Source organism: Pleurodeles waltl, chromosome 5 (genome assembly GCF_031143425.1).
Source record: "Pleurodeles waltl isolate 20211129_DDA chromosome 5, aPleWal1.hap1.20221129, whole genome shotgun sequence".
Classification (NCBI taxonomy): Eukaryota; Metazoa; Chordata; class Amphibia; order Caudata; family Salamandridae; genus Pleurodeles; species Pleurodeles waltl.
Genome location: NC_090444.1, coordinates 1,800,823,803 through 1,800,846,645, shown reverse-complemented (window position 1 = coordinate 1,800,846,645; position 22,843 = coordinate 1,800,823,803). Strand labels below are relative to the sequence as shown.

The 22,843-nt window shown below is 49.6% G+C and overlaps 1 protein-coding gene across 2 annotated transcripts in view; it reads left to right on the top strand.

Annotated features, from left to right (window-relative positions):
* Positions 1–22,843, top strand: part of LOC138296808 (exportin-5-like) — a 1,097,230-nt gene that overhangs the window by 664,919 nt on the left and 409,468 nt on the right. For both annotated transcript variants that reach the window (XM_069236256.1, XM_069236254.1), the window contains exon 19: positions 7,860–7,959. In XM_069236256.1, coding sequence (XP_069092357.1) covers positions 7,860–7,959 — 100 coding nt within the window. The remainder of the gene's footprint in view (positions 1–7,859; positions 7,960–22,843) is intronic.

The following is a 22,843-nucleotide window of genomic DNA, read 5'->3' as shown; positions in this document are numbered from 1 at the left end:
GCCCTGATGCCAGGGAAGGTCTCTAAGGGCTGCAGCATGTCTTATGCCACCCTGGGGACCCCTCACTCAGCATATGCACACTGCCTCACAGCTTGTGTGTGCTGGTGGGAGAAAATGACTAAGTCGACATGGCACTCCCCTCAGGGTGCCATGCCAACCTCACACTGCCTGTGGCATAAGTAAGTCACCCCTCTAGCATGCCTTACAGCCCTAAGGCAGGGTGCACTATACCACAGGTAAGGGCATATGTGCATGAGCACTGTGCCCCTACAGTGTCTAAGCAAAACCTTAGACATTGCAAGTGCAGAGTAGCCATAAGAGTATATGGTCTGGGAGTTTGTCAAACACAAACTCCACAGTTCCATAATGGCTAGACTGAGTATCGGTATCAAACTTCTCAGCACAATAAATGCACACTGATGCCAGTGTGCAATTTATTGTAACATACCCCCAGAATGCATCTTAGAGATGCCCCCTGAATACCAGTCCGACTTATAGTGTAGGCTGACCAGTTTGTGCCAGCCTGCCACACACCAGACATGTTGCTGACCACATGGGGAGAGTGTCTTTGTCACTCTGTGGCCAGGATCAAAACCTGTACTGGGTGGAGGTGCTTCACACTTCCCCCTGCAGGAACTGTAACACCTGGCGGTGAGTCTCAAAGACTAACCCCTTTTGTTACAGCGCCCCAGGGCATCCCAGCTAGTGGAGATGCCTGCCCCTCTGGCCACTGCCCCCAGAGATGCCTGCCCCTCTGGCCACTGCCCCCAGAGATGCCTGCCCCTCTGGCCACTGCCCCCAGAGATGCCTGCCCCTCTGGCCACTGCCCCCACTTTTGGTGGCAAGGTTGGAGGAGATAATGAAAAAACAAGGAGTCGTCATCCACCAGTCAGGACAGCCCCTAAGGTGTCCTGAGCTGAGGTGATCCCTGCCTTTAGAAATCCTCCATCTCGAGTTTGGAGGATGCCCCCAATAGGATTAGGGATGTGCCCCCCTCCCCACAGAGAGGAGACACAAAGAGGGTGTAGCCACCATCAAGGACAGTAGCCATTGGCTACTACCCTCCCAGACCTAAACACACCCCTAAATTCAGTATTTAGGGGCTCCCCAGATCCCAGGAAATCAGATTACTGCAACCTGAAGAAACAAGAAGGACTGCTGACCAACAAGCCTGCAGAGAAGGAAGAAGACAACTGCTTTGGCCCCAGCCCTACCGACCTGTCTCCAACTTCGAAAACCTGCACCAGTGACGCATCCGACAGGGACCAGTGACCTCTAAAGCATCAGAGGACTGCCCTGGACTAAATGACCAAGAAACTCCAGTGAACAGTGGCCCTGTTCAAAACCAGCTACTTTGCAACATAGAAGCAACTTTCAAAGACTGCACGTTTCCTGCCGGAAGCGTGATACTTCCTGCTCTGCACCCGATGCCCCCGGCTCGGGTTCCAGAGAACAAACACCTCAGGGAGAACTCCCTGGCAACTGCGAGCCCGTGAGTAACCAGAGACGACCCCCATGAGCCCCCACAGCGACGCCTGCAGAGAGAATCCAGAGGCTGCCCCTGACCGCGACTGCCTGTAACAAGGGACCCGATGCCTGGAACCAGAATTGCACCTGCAGCCCCCAGGACCCAAAGGAACCGAACTTCAACGCAAGAGTGACCCTCAGGCGACCCTCTGCCTAGCCCAGGTGGTGGCTGTCCCGAGAAGCCCCCCCTGTGCCTGCCTGCATCATTAGTGATCCCCAGTTCACTCCATTGATTCCTACCTGAAACCCGACGCCTGCTTTGCACACTGCACCCAGCCGCCCCTGTGCCGCTGAGGGTGTTTTGTGTGCCTACTTGACCTCCCCCCTCACCCCCAAATTGTTCTACAAAAACCCCCTGGTCTGCCCCCCGAGGACGCAGGTACTTACCTGCTGGCAGACTGGAACCGGAGCACCCCTGTTCTCCATAGGCGCCTATGTGTTTTGGGCTCCGCTTTGACCTCTGCACCTGACCGGCCTTGAGCTGCTGGTGTGGTAACTTTGAGGTTGCCTTGAACCCCCAACGGTGGGCTGCCTATGCCCTAGAACTGAGACTTGTAAGTGTTTTACTTACCTCCTAATCTAACCTTTACTTACCTCCCCCAGGAACTGTTAATTTTTACACTGTGTCCACTTAGAAAATAGCTTATTGCCATTGTTACAAAGACTGTATATGATATTGCTTTTATTCAAAGTTCCTAAAGTATCTAAGTGAAGTACCTTACATTTAAAGTGTTTACTGTACATCTGGAACCTGTGGTTCTTAAAATTAGCTAAGAAAAGATATTTTTCCATTATAAAAACCTATTGGCCTGGAGTAAGTCTTCTAGTGTGTGTTCCTCATTTATTGCCTGTGTGTGTACAACAAATGCTTAACACTACCCTCTGATAAGCCTACTGCTCGACCACACTACCACAAAATAGAGCATTAGAATTATCTACTTTTGCCACTATCTTACCTCTAAGGGGAACCCTTGGACTCTGTGTACACTATTTCTTAGTTTGTAATAGTATATACAGAGCCACCTTCCTACACAGGGTAGCCATAAAGAGTATATGGTCTGGGAGTTTGTCAAACACGAACTCCACTGTTCCATAAGTGCTACACTGAATACTGGGAAGTTTGGTATCCAACATCTCAGCACAATAAATCCACACTGCTGCCAGTGTGGGATTTATTGAGAAATGCACACAGAGGGCATCTTACAGATGGCCTCTGTATACCAGCCGAACTACTAGTGCTAGGCTGACCAGTTTCTGCCAGCCTGCCACATCCAGATTGGTTTGTGGCCACATAGGGTAAGTGCCTTTGTGCAATCTGTGACCAGGAACAAAGCCTGTTCTGGGTGGAGGTGCTTCACACCTCCCCCTGCAGGAACTGTAACACCTGGCGGTGAGCCTCATAGGCTCAAGCCTGGTTTCACAGCTCCCCAGGGCACTCCAGCTAGTGGAGATGCCCTCCCCCCCTCTTTGACACAGCCCCCAGTTTTTGCGGCAAGTCCAGAGGAGACAATGAGAAAAACAAGGAGCCACCCTCCAGCCAGGACAGCCCCTAAGGTGTCCTGAGCTAAGGTGACCCCTGCCTTAGGAAATTCTCCATCTTGTTTTGGAGGATTCCCCCCAATAGGATTGGGGATGTGCCCCCTCCCCACAGGGAGGAGGCACAGAGGGTGTAGCCACAGTCAAGGACAGTAGCCATTGGCACTGCCCCCCAGACCTAAACACCCCCCTAAATTGAGTATTTAGGGGTGACCCTGAACCCAGGTAACCAGATTCCTGACGACCTACAAAGGACTGCTGACCTGAGAGCCCTGCAGAGACGATGGAGATGACAACTGACTTGGCCCCAGCCTTACCGGCCTGTCTCCAGACTCAAAGAACCTGCACAGTGACGCATCCAGCGGGACCAGCGAATCTGAGGGCTCAGAGGACTGCCCTGCACCCAATGGACCAAGAAACTCCCGTGGACAGCGTCACTGTCCACACAACAACAAAAAACCATCTTTAAAGGGACTCCAGCCTCACTCCGGAAGCGTGAGTCCCCAACACTGCACCCGACGCCCCTGGCTCGTGTCCAGAAGAACCAACACCACAGAGAGGACACCCAGGCGACTCCAGCGATGTGGACACCCTGAGATGACCTCTCTGCGCCCCCACAGCGATGCCTGCAGAGAATCTAGAGGGTTCTCCTGACCTCTACTGCCTGGTAACAAAGAACCAGACGCCTGGAAGAAGCACTGCACCCGCAGTCCCTAGGCCCGAGAGAAACCAACTACCGGTGCAGGAGTGACCAGCAGGCAGCCCTCATCCTTGCCCAGTCGGTGGCTGGCCCGGAAGCCCCACTATGCCCTGCCTGCATCCCCAGAGTGACCCCCGGGTCCCTCCATTGCTTTTAACGCGAAACCCAACACCTACTTTGCACACTGCACCCGGCCGCCCCTGTGCCGCTGAGGGTGTATTTTCTGTGGCTGTTTGGGAGCCCCATCCACCCCGCCCCCCCCCCACACCAGTGCTCGACAAAACCCCCCTGGTCTGCTTCCCGAGGACGCAGGTACTTACCTGCAAGCAGACTGGAACTGGAGCTCCCCTGGTCTCCATAGGTGGCTGTGCTATTTGGGCCCTACTTTCACCTCTGCACCTGACCGGCCCTGTGTTGCTGGTGCTGGGTGTTTGGGGTTGACTTGAACCCCCAACGATGGGCTGCCTATGCTCCGGAGACTGAACTTGTAAGTGCCTTACTTAACTGAAATACAAACTATTACTACCCTCCACCAGGAACTGTTGATTTTTGCAGTGTCCACTTTTAAAATACCTTATTGCCATTTTTGTCAAACTGTGTACATTACTTGTAAGGAAATGCCTCCTTGGCATGGTTACCCCCTGACTTTTTGCTTTTGCTGATGCCAAGTTTTGATTGAAAGTGTTCTGGGACCCTGCTAACCAGGCCCCAGCACCAGTGTTCTTTCCCTAAACTGTACCTTTGCTTCCACAATTGACACGGCCCTGGCACTCAGATAAGTCCCTTGTAACTGGTACCAAGGGCCCTGATGCCAGGGAAGGTCTCTAAGGGCTGCAGCATGTCTTATGCCACCCTGGGAACCCCTCACTCAGCACAGACACACTGCTGGCCAGCTTGTGTGCGCTGGTGGGGAGAAAATAACTAAGTCGGCATGGCACTCCCCTCAAAGTGCCATGCCAACCTCACACTGCCTGTGGCATAGGTAAGTCACCCCTCTAGCAGGCCTTACACCCTAAGGCAGGATGCACTATACCACAGGTGAGGGCATATGTGGAAGAGCACTATGCCCCTACAGTGTCTAAGCAAAACCTTAAACATTGTTAGTGTAGGTTAGCCATAATAGTAGATCGTCTGGGAGTTTGTAAAACACGAACTCCACTGTTCCATAATGGCTACACTGAAATCTGGGAAGTTTGGTATCAAACTTTTCAGCACAATAAATGCACACTGATGCCAGTGTGCAATTTACTGTAACATGCACCCAGAGGGCATCTTGGAGATGCCCCCTGAATACCAATCGGACTTCTAGTGTGGGGCTGACCAGTTCTGCCAGCCTGCCACAACCAGACGAGTTCCTGGCCACATGGGGAGAGTGCCTTTGTCACTCTGTGGCCAGGAACAAAGCCTGCACTGGATGGAGGTGCTTCACACCTCCCCCTGCAGGAACTGTAACCCCTGGTGGTGAGCCTCAAAGGTTCAACCCTTTTGTTACAGCACCCCAGGGCATCTCAGCTAGTGGAGATGCCCGTCCCTCCGGCCACTGCCCCCACTTTTGGCGGCAAGGCTGGAGGAGATAATGAGAAAAACAAGGAGTCACCACCCACCAGTCAGGACAGCCCCTAAGGTACCCTGAGCTGAGGTGACCCCTGCCTCTAGAAATCCTCCATCTTAGTTTTGGAGGATTCCCCCAATAGGAATAGGGATGTGCCCCCCTCCCTCCCCACAGGGAGGAGGCATTAAGAGGGTGTAGCCACCCTCCAGGACAGTCGCCATTGGCTAATGCCCTCCTAGGCCTAAACCCACCCCTAAATGTAGTATTTAGGGGCACCCAAGAACACAGGAAATCAGATTCCTGCAACCTAAACTAAAGAAGGACTGCTGACCTACAAGCCTGCAGAGACGACGGACGACAACTGCTTTGGCCAGCCCTAACAGCCTATCTCCTGACTCGAAAATCTGCAACCAGCAACGCATCCAACAGGGACCAGTGACCGCTGGAGCCTCAGAGGACTGCCCTGACCCCCAGGACCTGTGAGCAGCAGCTCTGCTCAACAATCTGCAACAAACCTGCAACTTTTCTACAACTTTAAAGACGTCACGTTTCCCGCCGGGAGCGTGAGACTTCACACACTGCACCCAACGCCCCCGGATCGAGATCCAGATAACAAACACCACAGGGAGGACTCCCCGGTGACTGCAACCCTGTGAGTAGCCTGAGACAAACCTCCTGGACCCCCACAGCAACACCTAGAGAGAGAATCCAGAGGCACCCTGCCCCCCCCCCAACCCCCAACCCCCCCCCCCCCCCCGGCGACTGCCTGTAACAAGGGACCTGACGCCTGGACCAAGCACTGCACCCGCAGCCCCCAGGACATGAAGGAACCGAACCTCAATGCAGGAGTGACCCCCAGGCGACACTCTGCCTAGCCCAGGTGGTGGCTGGCCCGAGGCGCCCCCCTTTGCCTGCCTGCACCGCTAGAGTGACCCCCGGGTCCCTCCATTGAAACCTATACAAAACCTGACGCCTGCTTTGCCCACTGCACCTGGCCACCCATGTGCCGCTGAGGATGTTGTGTGTGCCTAGCTGTGTTCTTGTGGTTCTAAATGAAATTAAGAAAATAAAATTTTTCTATATAAAAACTATTGGCCTGGAGTTAAGTCTTTGAGTGTGTGTTCTAATTTATTGCCTGTGTGTATACAACAAATGCTTAACACTACCTCTGATAAGCCTACTGCTCAACACTACCACAAATAGAGCATTAGTATTATCTTATGTTGCCACTATCCCCCTCTAAGGGAACCCTTGGACTCTGCACACTATCTCTCACTTTGAGATAGTATATTTAGGGCCAACTTCCTACAGACATCATTGGTTCTAGTGAGCTCTTGACATCTCTTCTGGAGTCATCCAGCTGTGTTCATCTTCATGCAGCTCAGTAGTACAGAAATCCCGAATTTCCTGCGTAATAAGTTTTATATATGGAATCTGTGGAGGCTCATATTAATCAACAAGAACTTTACTGGCTGTAAAAACTTGTTCAGTTTCTTTTATGAGTATTTGTATTATTGGTGCTTGTCAAGAGTGTGATTACATTAACCAACAGACATCCCAGATATGGTTCAGAATTGCTTCATCTGCCCGTTGACAATTGAGCTTAGAGAATGGCTCTACTCGGATTACATGGTTTTCTCAGCTACTCATTTGCCAGATGTTCCCACAGACAAAACTGTCCTTCATACACATGGGATCTTCAACAAGTCTTATGTCCAAACTGTTACCATTTTCATTCTACAAGTGCTGATGTTTCAGTGCCCTTTTGCTGGGCTAGATCATCAAGTGTTTCTTCCTACTTAGTTTTAAATCTACCTTTCATTTTTTTAGTGCTGAATAAACAGTGGTTGTGAAAGTTTGTAAATGTTACCCAGAAAAATTGTTTCTGTAGCCTTGTATCATAGGAGCCATATAAAAACATAAGGAATTAATTAAATGTGAATTCAGGGGGGGGGGGGTAGCTGGGAGTGGTGAGTAGAGACTACCACTCTTAAGCTTTGTTGTTCTTTTAGGGTGCAGTGGCTTGTACATCTCATCCTTAAGTTGGAAGCGATGGAGAGATGTATGTTTCCAATAGTCACTATGACTGCAAGCTTTTTTTATTTCCATCTCAGTGTTTGAATTACCTGCTGTATTATCTGCTGTACAGCCATATAAAGAAAACATTTGCAAAATTTCATGAAGCATGATTTTAGATCTGCCCCAGGGACAAGTTATTTCTGGTGACTTCTTCATTGTTGGTTAGAATGACATGACTATTCGGTTATTGGTTGGTTAGTGTAGTGTAATTATGTCAATTTCCTTAGTGTATCCTTGATAACAGCTTTCTTAAATCAATCTAGTTCTAACACTGTTATTGAATGTAAGTAGCTGTGGAAATCAAGGGTGTAAAAGGGGACACTTGTAAGCATGTGGGGGCAACTACCAAATGGTAATCGTAAGGTTGAAAAACTGGACTATTTCGTGTTCAATAAGTCTTACAATTGCATGCTGATTAAAGAATAATTCATGTGTTTTCATCCCTGCCTTTTGTTAATGTCACAGGTTGTTATCTGATCCAGAAACATTCATCCAGTATGTTGGGGCTGACCTCCAAACCAGCGACGCTGACACAGAAAATTCTATAGCACTATATCGTTCACGAGTATGTATTCATCATCACAAATGGCTCTACTAGTTTTATTTAAACATATTATTGACGTTTTAATTGATTGCTCTGTTTTCTTTTATAAGCCTTTCTAATGAATTTATATATATATATTCACGCACAGTAAGATTTGAAAGCCTGTGAACTTAAACTTTATATAAAAAAAACTGTTAGAATAAGAATCCAAGTCGTATAGTTTGTAGTTTTAAATACAAACTGTATGTCACCAAACTGTGGAATATCTGAGTTTATCTATAGATTCTGCACTAAAACACCTATTCTGGTTTTGATAGATCCCAATCATTAAATTAGACTCCTTATGTTAACATACACCCGATAGTAATGCAAATTTCCTAGATTGTAAAAACATTTATAAAACATTCAATATCTGATGGAGACTAGCTGCAGATTTCTTACCTTCATTTACCCCAGGCATTAGAGTGAATCTGGAAGATTTTTCATGAGCTGTACCATTGCGCGGCGGTAGGTGGCATCGATCAGATCTGAATCTGTCAACTGCGCCAGAATTGACGTCGCAGAACCTATATATGCACCACCCAGGCACGCCGATATCAGTCAATTCTTTCTGCACCAGAACCCGCACTGATCTGGAGAAGAGCTACCCCTCAGCCAGTTTTCTACTGAACTTTATTGACATTTTGTCAACAACTTTTAAGGTTTTTCCTCCTGGTGTGTCGAGGATGTCATTGAGGAAGATTGGCTTTAAGCCCTGTGGAACCTGTCATCGGCCAATCCACACCTCATGTGTTTGGAGCGTGACCATGACTTCAAGTTGTGCTCTGATTACCTGGCCACGCATCTGACGGCTTTGAAGGAGCAATCCCCAAAGTGGATGTTGGCCCGGCATGCAAGACTGTGCAGGTTGAGTTCTCGGTTGAGGAGAAGGTCCCGATACGGATTGCAGAACCTAAAGTCATCTTTTTCACACTCCAAGTCTTTGGGATGATTGGGTAGGTTGAGGCACAAAAAGAAGAGCAAGATGTTGAAACAGTCTTTAACTTCTCCTCGTCTGTAGGCTGACACGGAGTATCAGCATTCAAGGCCTCATTCCTTGGAACCTATGCCTGGGTCAGCGCCACACCTCCCGGCCTTTCTGGGAGCCGGAGCAACCCATACCCAACTGAAGGTGTTTTGTGGCCTTGCACCTCATTTTTGGACAGTCCAACCCAGTCGGCATACCTTCAGGACCCATGGAGTCAAAGGGGGCACCTTCAGGTTCCGTGCTGCTAGGCTCCCCAAGGATCCAGTCCTGGATCCGGACGGGCCTGGCCATACCACCTCTACCTTCCCTGGCACTAGTCTTGATGCCAGTGCCCACTAGCAGCACACGGAGCTGGATGGGTGTCACCTGATGCCTATCCTGCTGCCAGCAGGAGCCTTGCCTCGTAGATTGGAGCCTGAGCCCTATTTCCTTGGGCTAGGTTCGGGGAAGACTGGGAAGGGTTGTTGGACCATTTAAAATACCAGCCTTGTGAGGAAGAAGCTGTGGACTGATGTGAGGATCTGGATGACGCCAGTGGACTGGATACCTCTCTAGATACTGTTATGCTTTTCCCCCTACTGTGGGTACAAAGGGAGGGAGCTTTCCGCACAGTGGCGGTGAGGAGGGCAGCTGGAACTACGTTGGAGACTGCTACGCCTCTTCAATTCTGGACTTTGTTACATCATTAAATGATATTTAAGCCTGATGTGTTTTTCTTCTAAGGAAACCATAGAGACTATACACTACACAATTATTTAACTACTATAATATTCACTGAGTGCCTTCTTCATGTATGACGTTCTGTTTGATTTTTCTTACAGTTTAGGGGGTTAGGCCCACAGGAGTGCACTGTGGGTGATATTGTTTGGGCTTTATAACTTACCTCTATTTCTCAGAGTGCCAATTTTTCTCTGAAAACTTGACACCCTGTGCGATTTGAGTAATAACACACAACTAAGTTTAGTATTTAGGGGCGACCCTGAACCCAGGAAGTCATATTCCTGACCTTCTACAAAGAAGCATGAATGCTTAGCTGAAAAGCCCCGCAGAGAAGGAGGAAAATGACAACTGCTTTGGCCCCAGCCCTACCGGCCTGTCTCCAACTTCAGAGAACCTGCACCAGCAATGCATCCTGCGGGACCAGCAACCTCTGCTGACTCTGAGGACTGCCCTGCACCTAAGAAGAATCAAGAACTCACGTGGACAGCGGACCTGTCCAACCAAGCAAGAAGAAACCATCTTTAAATGGACTCTCGGCTCACTCCAGAATTGAGAGTCCCCACCACTCTGCATCTGACGCCCCTGGCCTGTGTCCAGAGAAACCAACGACCCAGAGAAGATCCCCAGGCGTCTCTGACAACGTGTCCACCCTGGGCTAACCTCTCTGCACCCCCACAACGACACCTGCAAAGGGAATCCCGAGGACCCCTCTCACTGCAACTGCCGGGGACGAGGAAATCTGACACCTGGAAGAAGCACTGCACCTGCAGCCCCCAGGCCTGTGAAGAACCGGCCACCGGTGCAGCAGTGAACAGCAGGCGGCCCTCACTCTTGCCCAGTTGGTGGCCGGCTCGAGAAGCCCCCCATGTGCCCTGCCTGCAACGTCAAAGTGACCCCCACGTCTCTCCATTGAAATCTATTGCTAACCCTGACGCCCCCTTTACCCCACTGCAACCGGCCCCCCCCTGTGCCACTCAGGATGTATTTTGTATGCCTACTTGGACCCCTCCCCAGTGCTCTACTAAACCCCCCTAATCTGCTCCCGAGGACGCGGGTACCTCCCAGCAGACTTGAACCGGAGCACCCCCGTCTCCATAGGCGCCCTTGTTACTTTGGCTCCTCTTTGACATCTGCACCCGACCGGCCCTATGCTGCTGGGTGTTGGGGGTTGACTTGAACCCCCAACGGTGGGCTACCTCTGCCCTGGAGACTGAACTTGTAAGTGCTTTACTTACCACATTAACCTAACTGTAATTAACTCCCCTACGAACTGTTGAATTTTGCAATGTCCATTTTTAAAATAGCTTATTGCTATTTTATGAAAAACTGTAAATTATTGTTTTGGTTCAAAGTCCTAACTATACCTATGCAAAGTACCTTACATTTAATGTACTTATTGCTATTTGAATCTCGTGGTTCTAAAATAAAGAAAATAATATTTTTCTATATAAAAACCTTTTGGCCTGCAGTTAAGTATAGTGTGTTCATTTATTGCTTGAGTGTGTACAACAAATGCTTAACACTACCCTCTGCCTAACTGCTAGACCACACTACCACAAATAGAGCATTAGTATTATCTACTATTGTCTCTGTCAAGCCTCTTGGGGAACCCCTGGACTCTGTGCACACCATCTCTCACTTTGAGATAGTATATTCAGAGCCAGCTTCCTACAATGGCCTCCTGCCTTCTCCTAGTAACACAAGCACAATGGCATATGCAGGCTCTGCAGTGGGACCTGAAGCTCCAATAGGCATAGCATCAGGGGAATCTTTCCTACATGGTTCAGATCTCCGAGGGAACCTCAAAAGATCTTCATCAATTACTTGGGTAATTTGCGGATTTGTAATCCGTTTCCCAATAAGATCTCACAGTAGTGAGAGATGCATCACTCCTGAGATGGGGCAGCGATCTGGGAGATGTGGAGATCAGAGGGCTCTGGTCTCCAACAAATTCTGGACTCTACATCAACCTGCTGGAGCTTAGAGCGATCCGTCTGGCATTGAAAGCCTTTCTACCCTCCATCAAGAGAAAGCTAGTGCAGGTGTTAACGGACAACACCACTGCCATGTGGTACTACCACAAACTGGGTGTAGTGGGGTCGTAGACCCATTGTCAAAGGGCTGGAGATGGCTGAAACAGCAGGGCATATCCCTGGTGGTTCAACATCTGGCAGTCTCTGTGAACGCCATAGCAGACAAACTCAGCTTCTCATTGTAGGAAGTTGGCTCTGTATATACTATTTCAAAGTAAGAAATAGCATGCACAGAGTCCAAGGGTTCCCCTTAGAGGTAAGATAGTGGCAAAAAGAGATATTTCTAATGCTCTATTTTGTGGTAGTGTGGTCGAGCAGTAGGCTTATCAGAGGGTAGTGTTAAGCATTTGTTGTACACACACAGGCAATACATGAGAAAAACACACTCAAAGACTTACTCCAGGCCAATAGGTTTTTATATTGAAAAATATATTTTCTTAGTTTATTTTAAGAACCACGGGTTCAAGTTTTACAAGTAATACTTTAAATCCAAGGTTCTTCACTTAGATACTTTAGGAACTTTGAATAAAAGCAATATCACATACAGTCTTTGTAAAAATGGCAATAAGCTATTTTCAAAGTGGACACAGTGCAAAAATCAACAGTTCCTAGGGGAGGTAAGTGAAGGTTGGGTTTGAAGGTAAGCAAAACACTTACAAGTCTCAAAGTTGGGGCATAAGTAGCCCACCGTTGGGGTTTCAAGGCAACCGCAAAGTTACCACACCAGCAGCTCAGGGCCGGTCAGGTGCAGAGGTCAAAGAGGTGCCCAAAACACATAGGCTTCAGTGGAGAATAGGGGTGCCCCGGTTCAAGTCTGCCAGCAGGTAAGTACCTACGTCCTGGGGGGGGGGGGGAGCTTTTGTAGGGCACCGGAGGGGGGGGGGGGGGGTGTTGGACACAAGAAGGCACCAAAAGTACACCCTCAGCGGCACAGGGGCAGCCGGGTGCAGTGTGCAAACAGGCGTCAGGTTTTAGATAGGAAGTAATGGAGGGACCCGGGGGTCACTTCAGCGATGCAGGTACAGGGAGGGGGGGGGGGGGGTCCTTGGGGCAGCCACCTCCTGAGCTAGGCAGAGAGTCGCCTGGGGGTCACTCCTGCACTGGAGTTCAGTTCCTTCAGATCCTGGGGGCTGCGGGTGCAGTGTTGGTTCCCGGCGTCGGGTCCCTTGTTACAGGCAGTCGCGGTCAGGGGGAGCCTCTGGATTCTCTCTGCAGGCGTCGCTGTGGGGGCTCAGGGGGGTCGTCTCCGGCTACTCATTGGCTCGCAGTCGCCGGGGAGTCCTCCCTGAGGTGTTTGTTTTCTGTAGGTCAAGCCGGGGGCGTCGGGTGCACAATGGAAAGTCTCACGCTTCCGGCGAGTAACGTGCAGTCTTTAAAGTTGCTTCTTTGTTGCAAAGAAGCTGCAGGATTTTGAACGAGCCGCTGTTCACGGGAGTTTCTTGGTCCTTGGGTGCAGGGCAGTCCTCTGAGGCTTCAGAGTTTGCTGGTCCCTGTTGGATGCGTCGCTGTTGCAGTTTTCTTCAAAGTTGGGAGACAGTCCGGTAGGGCTGAGGCCAAAGCAGTTGTCGTCTGTTTTCTCTGCAGGGCTTCAGGTCAGCAATCCTTCTTGTTATGGTTGCAGGAATCTCGTATCCTAGGTTCTGGGGTGCCCCTAAATACTAAATTTATGGGTATGTTTAGGTCTAGGAGGGCAGTAGCCAATGGCTACTGTCCTTGAGGGTGGCTACACCCTCTTTGTGCCTCCTCCCTGTGGGGAGGGGGGCACATCGCTAATCCTATTGGGGGAATCCTCCAAACTCAAGAAGGAGGATTTCTCAAGGCAGGGGTCACTTCAGCTCAGGACACCTTAGGGGCTGTCCTGACTGGTGGATGACTCCTCCTTGTTTTTCTCATTATCTCCTCCAGCCTTGCCGCCAAAAGTGGGGGTAGTGGCCGGAGGGGCGGGCATCTCCACTAGCTGAAGTGCCCTGGGGCATTGTAACACGAAGCCTGAGCCTTTGAGGCTCACTGCTAGGGGTTACAGTTCCTGCAGGGGGGAGGTGTGAAGCACCTCCATCCAGAGCAGGCTTTTGTTTCTGTCGTCAGAGAGTACAGAGGCCCTCACCACATGGGGTCAGAAACTCATCTCCCAGCAGCAGGCTGGCACAGACCAGTCAGTCCTGCACTGAACAATTGGGTAAAATACAGGGGCATCTCTAAGATGCCCTCTGTGTCCAGTTTTTAATAAATCCAACACTGGCATCAGTGTGGGTTTATTATTCTGAGAAGTTTGGTATCAAACTTCCCAGTATTCAGTGTAGCCATTATGGAGCTGTGGAGTTAGTTTTTGACAAACTCCCAGACCATGTACTTAATATGGCCATAACTGTACTTACAATGTCTAAGAATAGACTTAGACACTGTAGGGGCATATTGCTCATGCAGCTATGCCCTCACCTGTGGTATAGTGCACCCTGCCTTAGGGCTTTAAAGCCTGATAGAGGGGTGACTTACCTATTCCACAGGCAGTATTTTGTGTGCATGGTATCCTGAGGGGGATGCCATGTTGACTTTGCCTTTTTCTCCCCACCAACACACACAATCTGCAATGGCAGTGTGCATGTGTTAGGTGAGGGGTCCCTTAGGGTGGCACAACATATGCTGCAGCCCTTAGGGACCTTCCCTGGTCACAGGGCCCTTGGCACCACTGGTACCTTTTACAAGGGACTTATCTGTGTGCCAGGGGTGTGCCAATTGTGGAGACAATGGTACATTTTAGGTGAAAGAACACTGATGCTGGGGCCTGGTTAGCAGGGTCCCAGCTGACTTCAGTCAAGTCAGCATCAGTATCAGGCAAAAAGTGGGGGGTAACTGCAACAGGGAGCCATTTCCTTACAAGGCACTAGTAGTTAGCCGGTGCAAAACCCAGATTAAGCTGACAGGTGTCACCTGTAGTGGGTCTAGACTCAGTCCCCCCACAGTACAAGTGATTCTGCCACCAAAATCCAGTCCTCATTAGGATAATGAGAGCCTATGCGACAACAGCAAGGTGTCCCTCTACCAAAATCTTATACACCTGTTGTTGGTAGAAATCTATGGCATGGTGCACAGGTAAGTCGGTCAATCCCCTTTCTCTGGTGTTATGCATTTCATTCTTTCTCTTTCCCCACTGGACTCTGCTTTGGGCATTCTTAAGGGGAGGCCAGCTCTACCCTGCTACTGCATCGCTGTCTCCTGCTTGTTGCTTCGTTCTCACTACCTTCTCCTCCTCCCCCTGTTTTTCTGAGTGCTTTCTTCTGGTCTCTGCCTTGTTTTCACTCCTTCCCCCCTTCCTTTCCCTCCATTTTTCTGAGTGCTTTCTCTTACTTTCTGCCTCATTTTCACTGCTTCCTCCCTCCTTCCCCCTTATTTTTCGGAGTGCTTTCTCCTTCGTTTGGCTTTTTTTTCCCCTCTTATTTTTTGCTGCTTTCTCCCTCTTCCCCCCCGTTTTTTCTGAGTGCTTTCTTCTGCTTTTTGCCTCCTTTCTTTCTGTTCATACCTTCCCCCCCCCCCCATTCTTGCTCCTGCCTGACACCTGTTTTCCCACCTAGCCCCACCCACAACCTCTGTGCCCCTCCCTCCTCCCACCACCTAGCTCTCTCCTGTTGCTGCATCACTGTCTCCTGTTTGGTGCCTTGTTCTCAATACTTTCTCCTCCTCCTGCTGTTTTTGAGCACTTTCCTCTGCTCTCTGCCTCGTTTTCACTGACTTCCCCCTCCTTTCCCTCTGTTTTTCTGAGTGCTTTCTGCCTCATTTCCACTGCCTTCTCCCTCCTCTCCCTCTTTTTCTGAGTGCTTTCTCCTACTTTTTCGTTTTCACTGCTTCCCCCTCCTTCCCTTTTCTGTGCTTTCTCCTTCTTTTGCCTTGTTTTTTTGCTGCTTCCCCCATTATTCTGAGTACTTTCACACACACACACACACACACACACACACACACACACACACACACACACTTCTATTGAGCTCTAGGCAAATGAAACAAAGCATTGTAACCAGAACCACTAACATGGTGAATAGGATAAACAATCCATCTGTGGCAACCTAATTTCTATTTCTAAAACCTACACTCAGAGCATAGTGGGAGTACCCTCTGGCAGATCTCTGACAGCCCTAACCCCTGTACCTGGGCTAGGGAGCTGGTCTGCAGTAGAGTAGGCTGTCTTATGCGATATGAAAGGTCAGCATTAGCAGGGTTGGATGTCGAATACAGCATCCATTCCAGAATAGTTGCGGCAGAAGTACATCTCTGACCCGAATGGGGCAGCACACCATTTATATAATCAAGACACACTGTTAGAGCTGCAATTCTGATGCAATGTTGTGTCCTAAATCTTAGGAGTTGTCTCCAGACAGACAACGTAAAACACTGGAATATCTTGTGCTAAGTTCGTAATGTACAGATTACATGGCAAGAAAGGCTTAGTCGAAATAAAAAGCATGCTTCATACGATTACAACCAAAATATGTGTAGGAAACTGCCCTTTTTGACGTGGTTACCCCTATGTCATCTCCCACCTTCAGACTACGGCAAGCTTCCTGCACACGCTGGGGTTCACTATTAATGTGCTGAAGTCACAACTGACTCCCTCTGGCGCTCTCTTTCATCGGAGCCATTCTTGACACATTGCAGTTTCTGGCTTATCCTCCCAAAAAGCGAGTCCAAGATATTCAGGCTATGATTCCGATCTTTCAGCCTCTGTCTTGGGTTTCGGTGAGGCTGCTGGGCCTCATGGCCTCCTGCATCCTGCTAGTGACACATGCCAGATGACATATGCGGGCTCTGCAGTGGGACTTGAAGTTCCAGTGGGTGCAGCATCAGGGGAATCGCTCTGACATGGTCCAGATCTCGGAGGGGACTGCGAAAGACCTGCAGTGGTGGCTTTCAAATTCACAATTGGGTCCACAACAGATCCCTCTCCCTTCCCCAGCTAGAGTTATCCATAGTGACAGATGCATTGTTTCTGGGTTGGGGCGGCCACATAGGAGAGGCTGAGATCAGAGGCCTCTGGTCTTTGGCAGAGTCTGGGCTCCATATCAATCTTCTGGAGCGTCGGGCGATCAGGCTTGCGTGGAAAGAATTTCTGCCATCTCTCAAAGGGAAAATAGTGCAGGTGTTCACGGACAATACTATCGCCATGTGGTACTGCAGCAAACATGGCGGAGTAGGGTCCTGACCCTTTGTCAGGAGGCACTACGCCTCTGGACATGGCTGGGACATCGGAGCATTACCCTGGTGGCTCACATCTGGTGGGTTCTCTGAGCCGTCGATGCACAATCGATCACAAATTGCATCGCCATCTGGAGGTGGCTCAAGGTCTCTTTCAGCAGTGGGGAAGAGCCTTGGTTAGATCTGTTCGCCTCCTCCAAGAACACGCAATGACTGCTGTTTTGCGCGTTGGAGTTTGCAAGGCGGCACAACTCTGAGACACTTTTCGCCTCTCCGCCTATACTACTTCTGCCCAGAGTTCTCAAGAAGATCAGGAAAGACTGGCCTCAAGTCATCTTGGTGGCTCAGGACTGGGCACAGGGAGTATGGTGTCCAGAGCTATTGAGCATGGTCACCGATCCTCCACTCAGACAGCCTCTTTGGGCAGATCTTCTGTCGCAGCAACAGGGGACGGTTCTTCATCCGAACCTGTCCAATCTCCACCTTCATGCATGGAGATTGAGCGGCGGCAGTTGGCGACTTTTGATCTTCCACCCGAAGTCTGCGATGTTTTCTTGACAGCCAGGCGTCCCTCCAAAACTTTATACGCCTGTCGTTGGCATAAATTTGTGTCCTGGTGTACCAAAATCTGTTGATCTCCTCTCTCCTACGCTATTTGAGGTTCTTTTGTTCATTCTTTCTTTGGCCCAGAAGGGCTCTGCTTTAGGCACCCTTAAAGGGTATTTATCTGCTGTTTCGGCCTTTCTTATGCTACATGATAAGCCCTCACTCTTTAAGTCTCCTATTGTGAATAGATTCCTTAAAGGTCTCACCCATTTATTCCCTCCCACTCCATTAAATATGCCTCAATGGGACCTCAATCCTGTCCTTACTTAATGTCTACTCCCTTTGAGCTGATGCATAATTGCCCTTTACACGGCTCCTCCCTTCCAAGACTGTCTCATGTTGCCATCACTTCTGCTCGCAGTGTGATTGAGCTTCAAGCCCTTTCTTCCAAGCCTCCATTCTTGTCTGGGTACCCTGACAAAGTGGTGTTGCGCACTAAGGCTTCCTTCCTTCCCAAGGTTGTTGCGCCTTTTCATGTAGGCCAGTCCATCACCTTGCCTATGCACCCCCACATCCTTCCCATGAGGAGGAGACACTACACCGTCTGGACCCAAAAAAGAGCGTTGGCGTTCTATCTTAATCGTACTAAAGATTTCTGGTGGGGACGATCAATTCTTTGTCGGATATGTGAGTGCGAAGAAAGGGAAGTCGGTGCAAAAACATACCATCTCTCGATGGGTACTTCTTTGCATCAAGATGTGCTACGCTTTGGCCAAGAAGCAATGCCCTGAGGGCTTGTGCACCCATTCCACCAGAGCGACTGCTGCTTCCACTGCGTTAGCAGAGTTCCTGTCCTGGATGTCAGTAGGCATCCCTGCACACGTTTGCTAAACATTACTGCCTGGCCAGTCAGGTCTGACGGGATGGCTAATTTGATCCTTCGGTCCTGCAGGACTTTCTAGTATGATTGTAGTTCGCAGCCCACCTCAGAGGATGGCAATGCTTGGGTATCTATTCTAAGGTAAGGAATCTGCAACTAGAATTCTCTATCAGATGTACAAGTTACTTAACATAGGTAACGAAATATCTGGTAGAGACATATTCTAGTTGCAGATTCCTTACCGACCCACCCATCCTCCCCCTTGCTGACTGATTTCGAGGGACAGGGATTCCCCCTTCAGTTCCTTAGCTCTGGCTCACCAATCTCGGTGTTCTTAGCGCTTTGGCATGGAAAGCCGTTAAAAGAAACTGACGTCACTGCGCTGAGGCGTCGTCTATGTACTACTCCTGATGTCATCACAGCGACTGCGACACCACCTACTGACGTGAAAGGGTATTGCAAGAAGAAAAAATCTCCGGATCCAGTCTGACTCCTGGGGAAAAATTCTAAGGTAAGTAATCTGCAACTAGAATGTCTCTACCAGATATTTCGTTACCGAATGTAAGTAACTTGTACATTGTGCCACGATAAGTGATCCCTCACCTAGTTCATGTAGACTGCCATTGCAGGCTGCTTGTTTTGGTGCAGATAAAAGTGAAACATGAGCCACTGACACTGCATGCAGTATATGTAAGTCACCCCTACAGCAAGCCTTCTAGCCCTAAGGCAGGGTGCATTATATTACATGTGTGCACATATCTGCAAGAGCAGATATGCCCCTGCTACGTCTGTCGAATCTTAGTCCTAGTAGGTGATCAGGGAAGCCATTTTATGTACATGTGCTGGATACTGGTCAATACAATTTCCCTAGCTACATGATGGCTTCACTGAAACCATGAATGTTTGGTATCATATCTTGTATCAATAAACCCACGCTGATTCTAGTGTTGGATTTATGAATACATGTACCCAGAGGGCACTTTAGCCGTGCCCCCCGAAAAACCTACCAACCACTAGTGTGCTGACTGACTGGTTTCAACCCGCCTGCCACTGCAGTCAATTTTCTAACCTCCAGGGGTCAGAGTCCACAGTCTGGGGTGGTCAGGAACTGTAAGAAAATGCCTCCTAACTAAGTCCCTACTAAATCGTACCCCTGGTACCTAGGGTATGTCGTACTAAAGGAAGGCTGCATCACAGATTGTGCCATCCTCAGGGACCATCTCATCTAAGTGCACACATTGCTGCCTTTGCAGGCTGCACATGTTGGTGCACACCTAAAATGAAAACATGCCATGGCACACAACCTGTGTGCCCTGGCCCCTGCACACTACATGCAATGTATGTTAGTCACCTCTCTGGCCGGCCTTCCAGCCCTAAAGATAGGGTGCATTATATTGCAAATGAGGACATATCTGAGCAGATTTGCCACTGCTATGTCTGTTGATTCTCAGACATAGTAAGTGAACAGTGCAGCCATTTTATGTGCTGGACAATGGTCATTACAAGTTCCCCAGCTTCATGATGGCTTCACTGACAACAGGGAAGTTTGGTATCAGACATCTTGTATTAATAAAGCCCAGCGACCTCCAAAGCCTTGGGAGGACTGCCTGCCTTTAATGAAGAACAAGAACTCCCATGTACATTGGACCTGTCCAGAAGAAGCATCTCCAAAGACGAAGGAAGTTTGCCTGAGGTCCCACGAAACCGCTGCCTGGAACTACTTCTGCGCCAGACGTCCCATGGTCCTAACCCAAGTGGCCCACCAGTCCAGTAAAAGTTCCCCAGCGCCTCTGACGCAGAGTCCATCGTGGGCTGACCCCTGCAGGAGTCCACAGCAATGCTTGCAACCTAAATCCGAGGGCTTCCCTGACCGCGACCTGCCCAGTAAGCTTTTTCCAATGCCAAAAGATAACCCTGCACCTGGAGGCCCTGGTCCTTAGGGAGCTAGACCGTTGGTGTCTCAATGACCACTGGCATCTTAACTTACCTGGGTAGCTGTATGTTGACTTCTCCTGGCCAGACCCTGCAGCCTGTTTCTGAAAGTGATATCCTGCATTGACTAGCATTGGGAACCTGACACTGTTTTGGCACTTTTCACCTGGCTGCCCCTGTGCCACTGAGGGTGTAAGTTTGGTGCTGCCTTGTGGCCCTTCTTGTCCTTGCTTCAACCCCAGCAGATCCACTCCTGACCCCGCTCTACTCACCTGTAAGCACCGCTGCAGCGGATACCCCATGTCTCCTTTGGATAGCATTGGATGCCAAGCGCTGTGTTGGCACAGTACACCCAGCCAGCCCCTATGCCGATGAGAAGGTAAATTTGGTGCTGCTTTGTGCCCCAAACCTCATGCCCCACCCCGTGCTTGCCTCATCCCCCGGGAGACCAACTTCTGACACCCCCTGTATTTACCAGGGAGCAGCGCATCTTCAGTCCCCCCCCAACTCCCATTGTCTATTGACTAGCATTGGGAACCAACTCCATCCTTGGCACCTATCCGCCGCCATGCCCCTGTGGGTGCACACTTGGTACCAACCTGAACCTTGCCTGGTGCTAGGCTGAAACCTTGAAGACTGGGGTTGTAAGTTGTGTACTTACCTGAAAAACTGCATTCTTGTTTTCCTTCCATAGGCTAACATTGAAGACTCTGAAAATTGCACTACCTGTCGATTTTTTAAACAAGAAATTATTTTTTATTTGAAAACTGCTTACCCTGATGTTCTCTGGTTCAAAGCATGTATAAAAGCAACTGTTATTTTTCTAATTTGATCTCAGATGTATTTTTGTGTGTCATTTATTGCCTCTGTGAGTACAACAAATGCTTAACACTACTCCTTAAGCCTTGCTGCTCGGGCACACTACCACAAAAGGGGCACTGGACCTATCTATTTCTGGCTCTGCAAACCTTTGGGAATCCACTGAACTCTCTGCACACTGTACTTCATTTTAGTGCACTAAATAGAGAGCCAACTTCCTACAGGAACAAAGCCTGCTCTGGCAGGGGTGTTAGACACCCCTTCCAACAGGATGTCTTGTATAGTTGAAGCTCCCTGCATTGGAATTCTAAGTGTCCACCACCTTTGGTATGCAAATTCGGCTTCTCTGAGGTCCAGGGACCATTTGGAGCCTGGACAGGCAGGACAATTAGTAGTCGGTCGTGTCCACCTTAAGGCTAGTTCCACTGCGAAGATGAACTACCTGATGTGGACATATTTGAAAGTTTGCCATCTTGGGATGGCAGAATTAGGAACTCTGGGAGAGGATTATGCCCACTTCCCATAGGAAGTGGTCTTATATGGGGGTTGAAGTGACGCCAGAGGTAAAGAGCCCATTGGCTACTATCCTACACTCCCCTAACACTCCTAAATTCAGTATTTAGAGAAGCCCCTGGTACCAGAAAATCAAATCCTGCTGACCCAAAAGGAGGACACTGAAGAGGCACAAAAGCAAGAACAGAAGACCAGCGACTGACTTGGGGCCAACCCCGCCAGCTTGCTGTCCTCAACAATTGCACCTGACGCCTGGTCCTGCAGCTGATTGTGCCTCCAAAAGCCTGGGAGGACTGCCAGCCTTCACTGAAGACCCAAGAACTCTCGTGCGGTAGCAAAGCTGCTCTCATGCATCTTGCAGGTACTGCGAGGACTCCGGACCATCAGAGCCCAGCACAGGAAAGCACCACTGCACCTGTGCCCCCTACCCCAGGTTGAAGTGGCCCAACGTTACCAGCATGTTCCCAAGACCCGCCGAAGCCCACATTGGGATCACCAACTGTGGACTTCCCAACGACGCCTGCATCCTTTTTGTGCAGGCCCCTCTCTACTGGGAGTAACCCAGAGACAAAGACCCAACGTCTCAGGACATCTCTGCACCTGGCCTCCCTCACACCAGGTGAAGAGGACAAGGTGTCCCCACACCCCAGAGCCAACTTGTTGGTTCAGAGGGACTGGGCCCCCAGTCCCAGCCTGCAGCCTCCTACTGATTGAACCAATCCCCATTGATTTCAAGGGGGCACCTGACGCGATACTGCGCCTCTGCTCCTGGCCACCCAATGTGACCTTTTGGTGTGGCCTGGGACCCTGCCCCCTACTCACCTTAAATCTGGAATATTGGTCCTGTAAGTAGCTGTGAAGTACCTATTTGCAGTATTTGCTTTCCCTTCATAGGTTAACATTACCGCTTTAGAAATTGAACTCTCGACTTTTCAAACCTGTAAGAATTTCTAACTCAAAGTACTTATTTGATTGTGAGGATGTTGGTGCCCAATTTTTTTTAAATTGGTGTGAGTCGTGTGCATCATTTATTGGCTGTGTGCCTATAGCAGATGTCATAACACGCCAGTCAGTGCTGCTACCAACCCTAAACACTGTTGCGCCCTCCTGCTAATGAGCCTAACTCGAGCAGGGAAAGGCAGAACAAAGGATTTCCTGTAGGAGTGACCACATCTCCCTTTGAAATGGGTGTCTCTGGGCTGGGGTGGCCTCTAAGCGCCACCAGACTGCTTTTAAGGGCGCATTTGATGC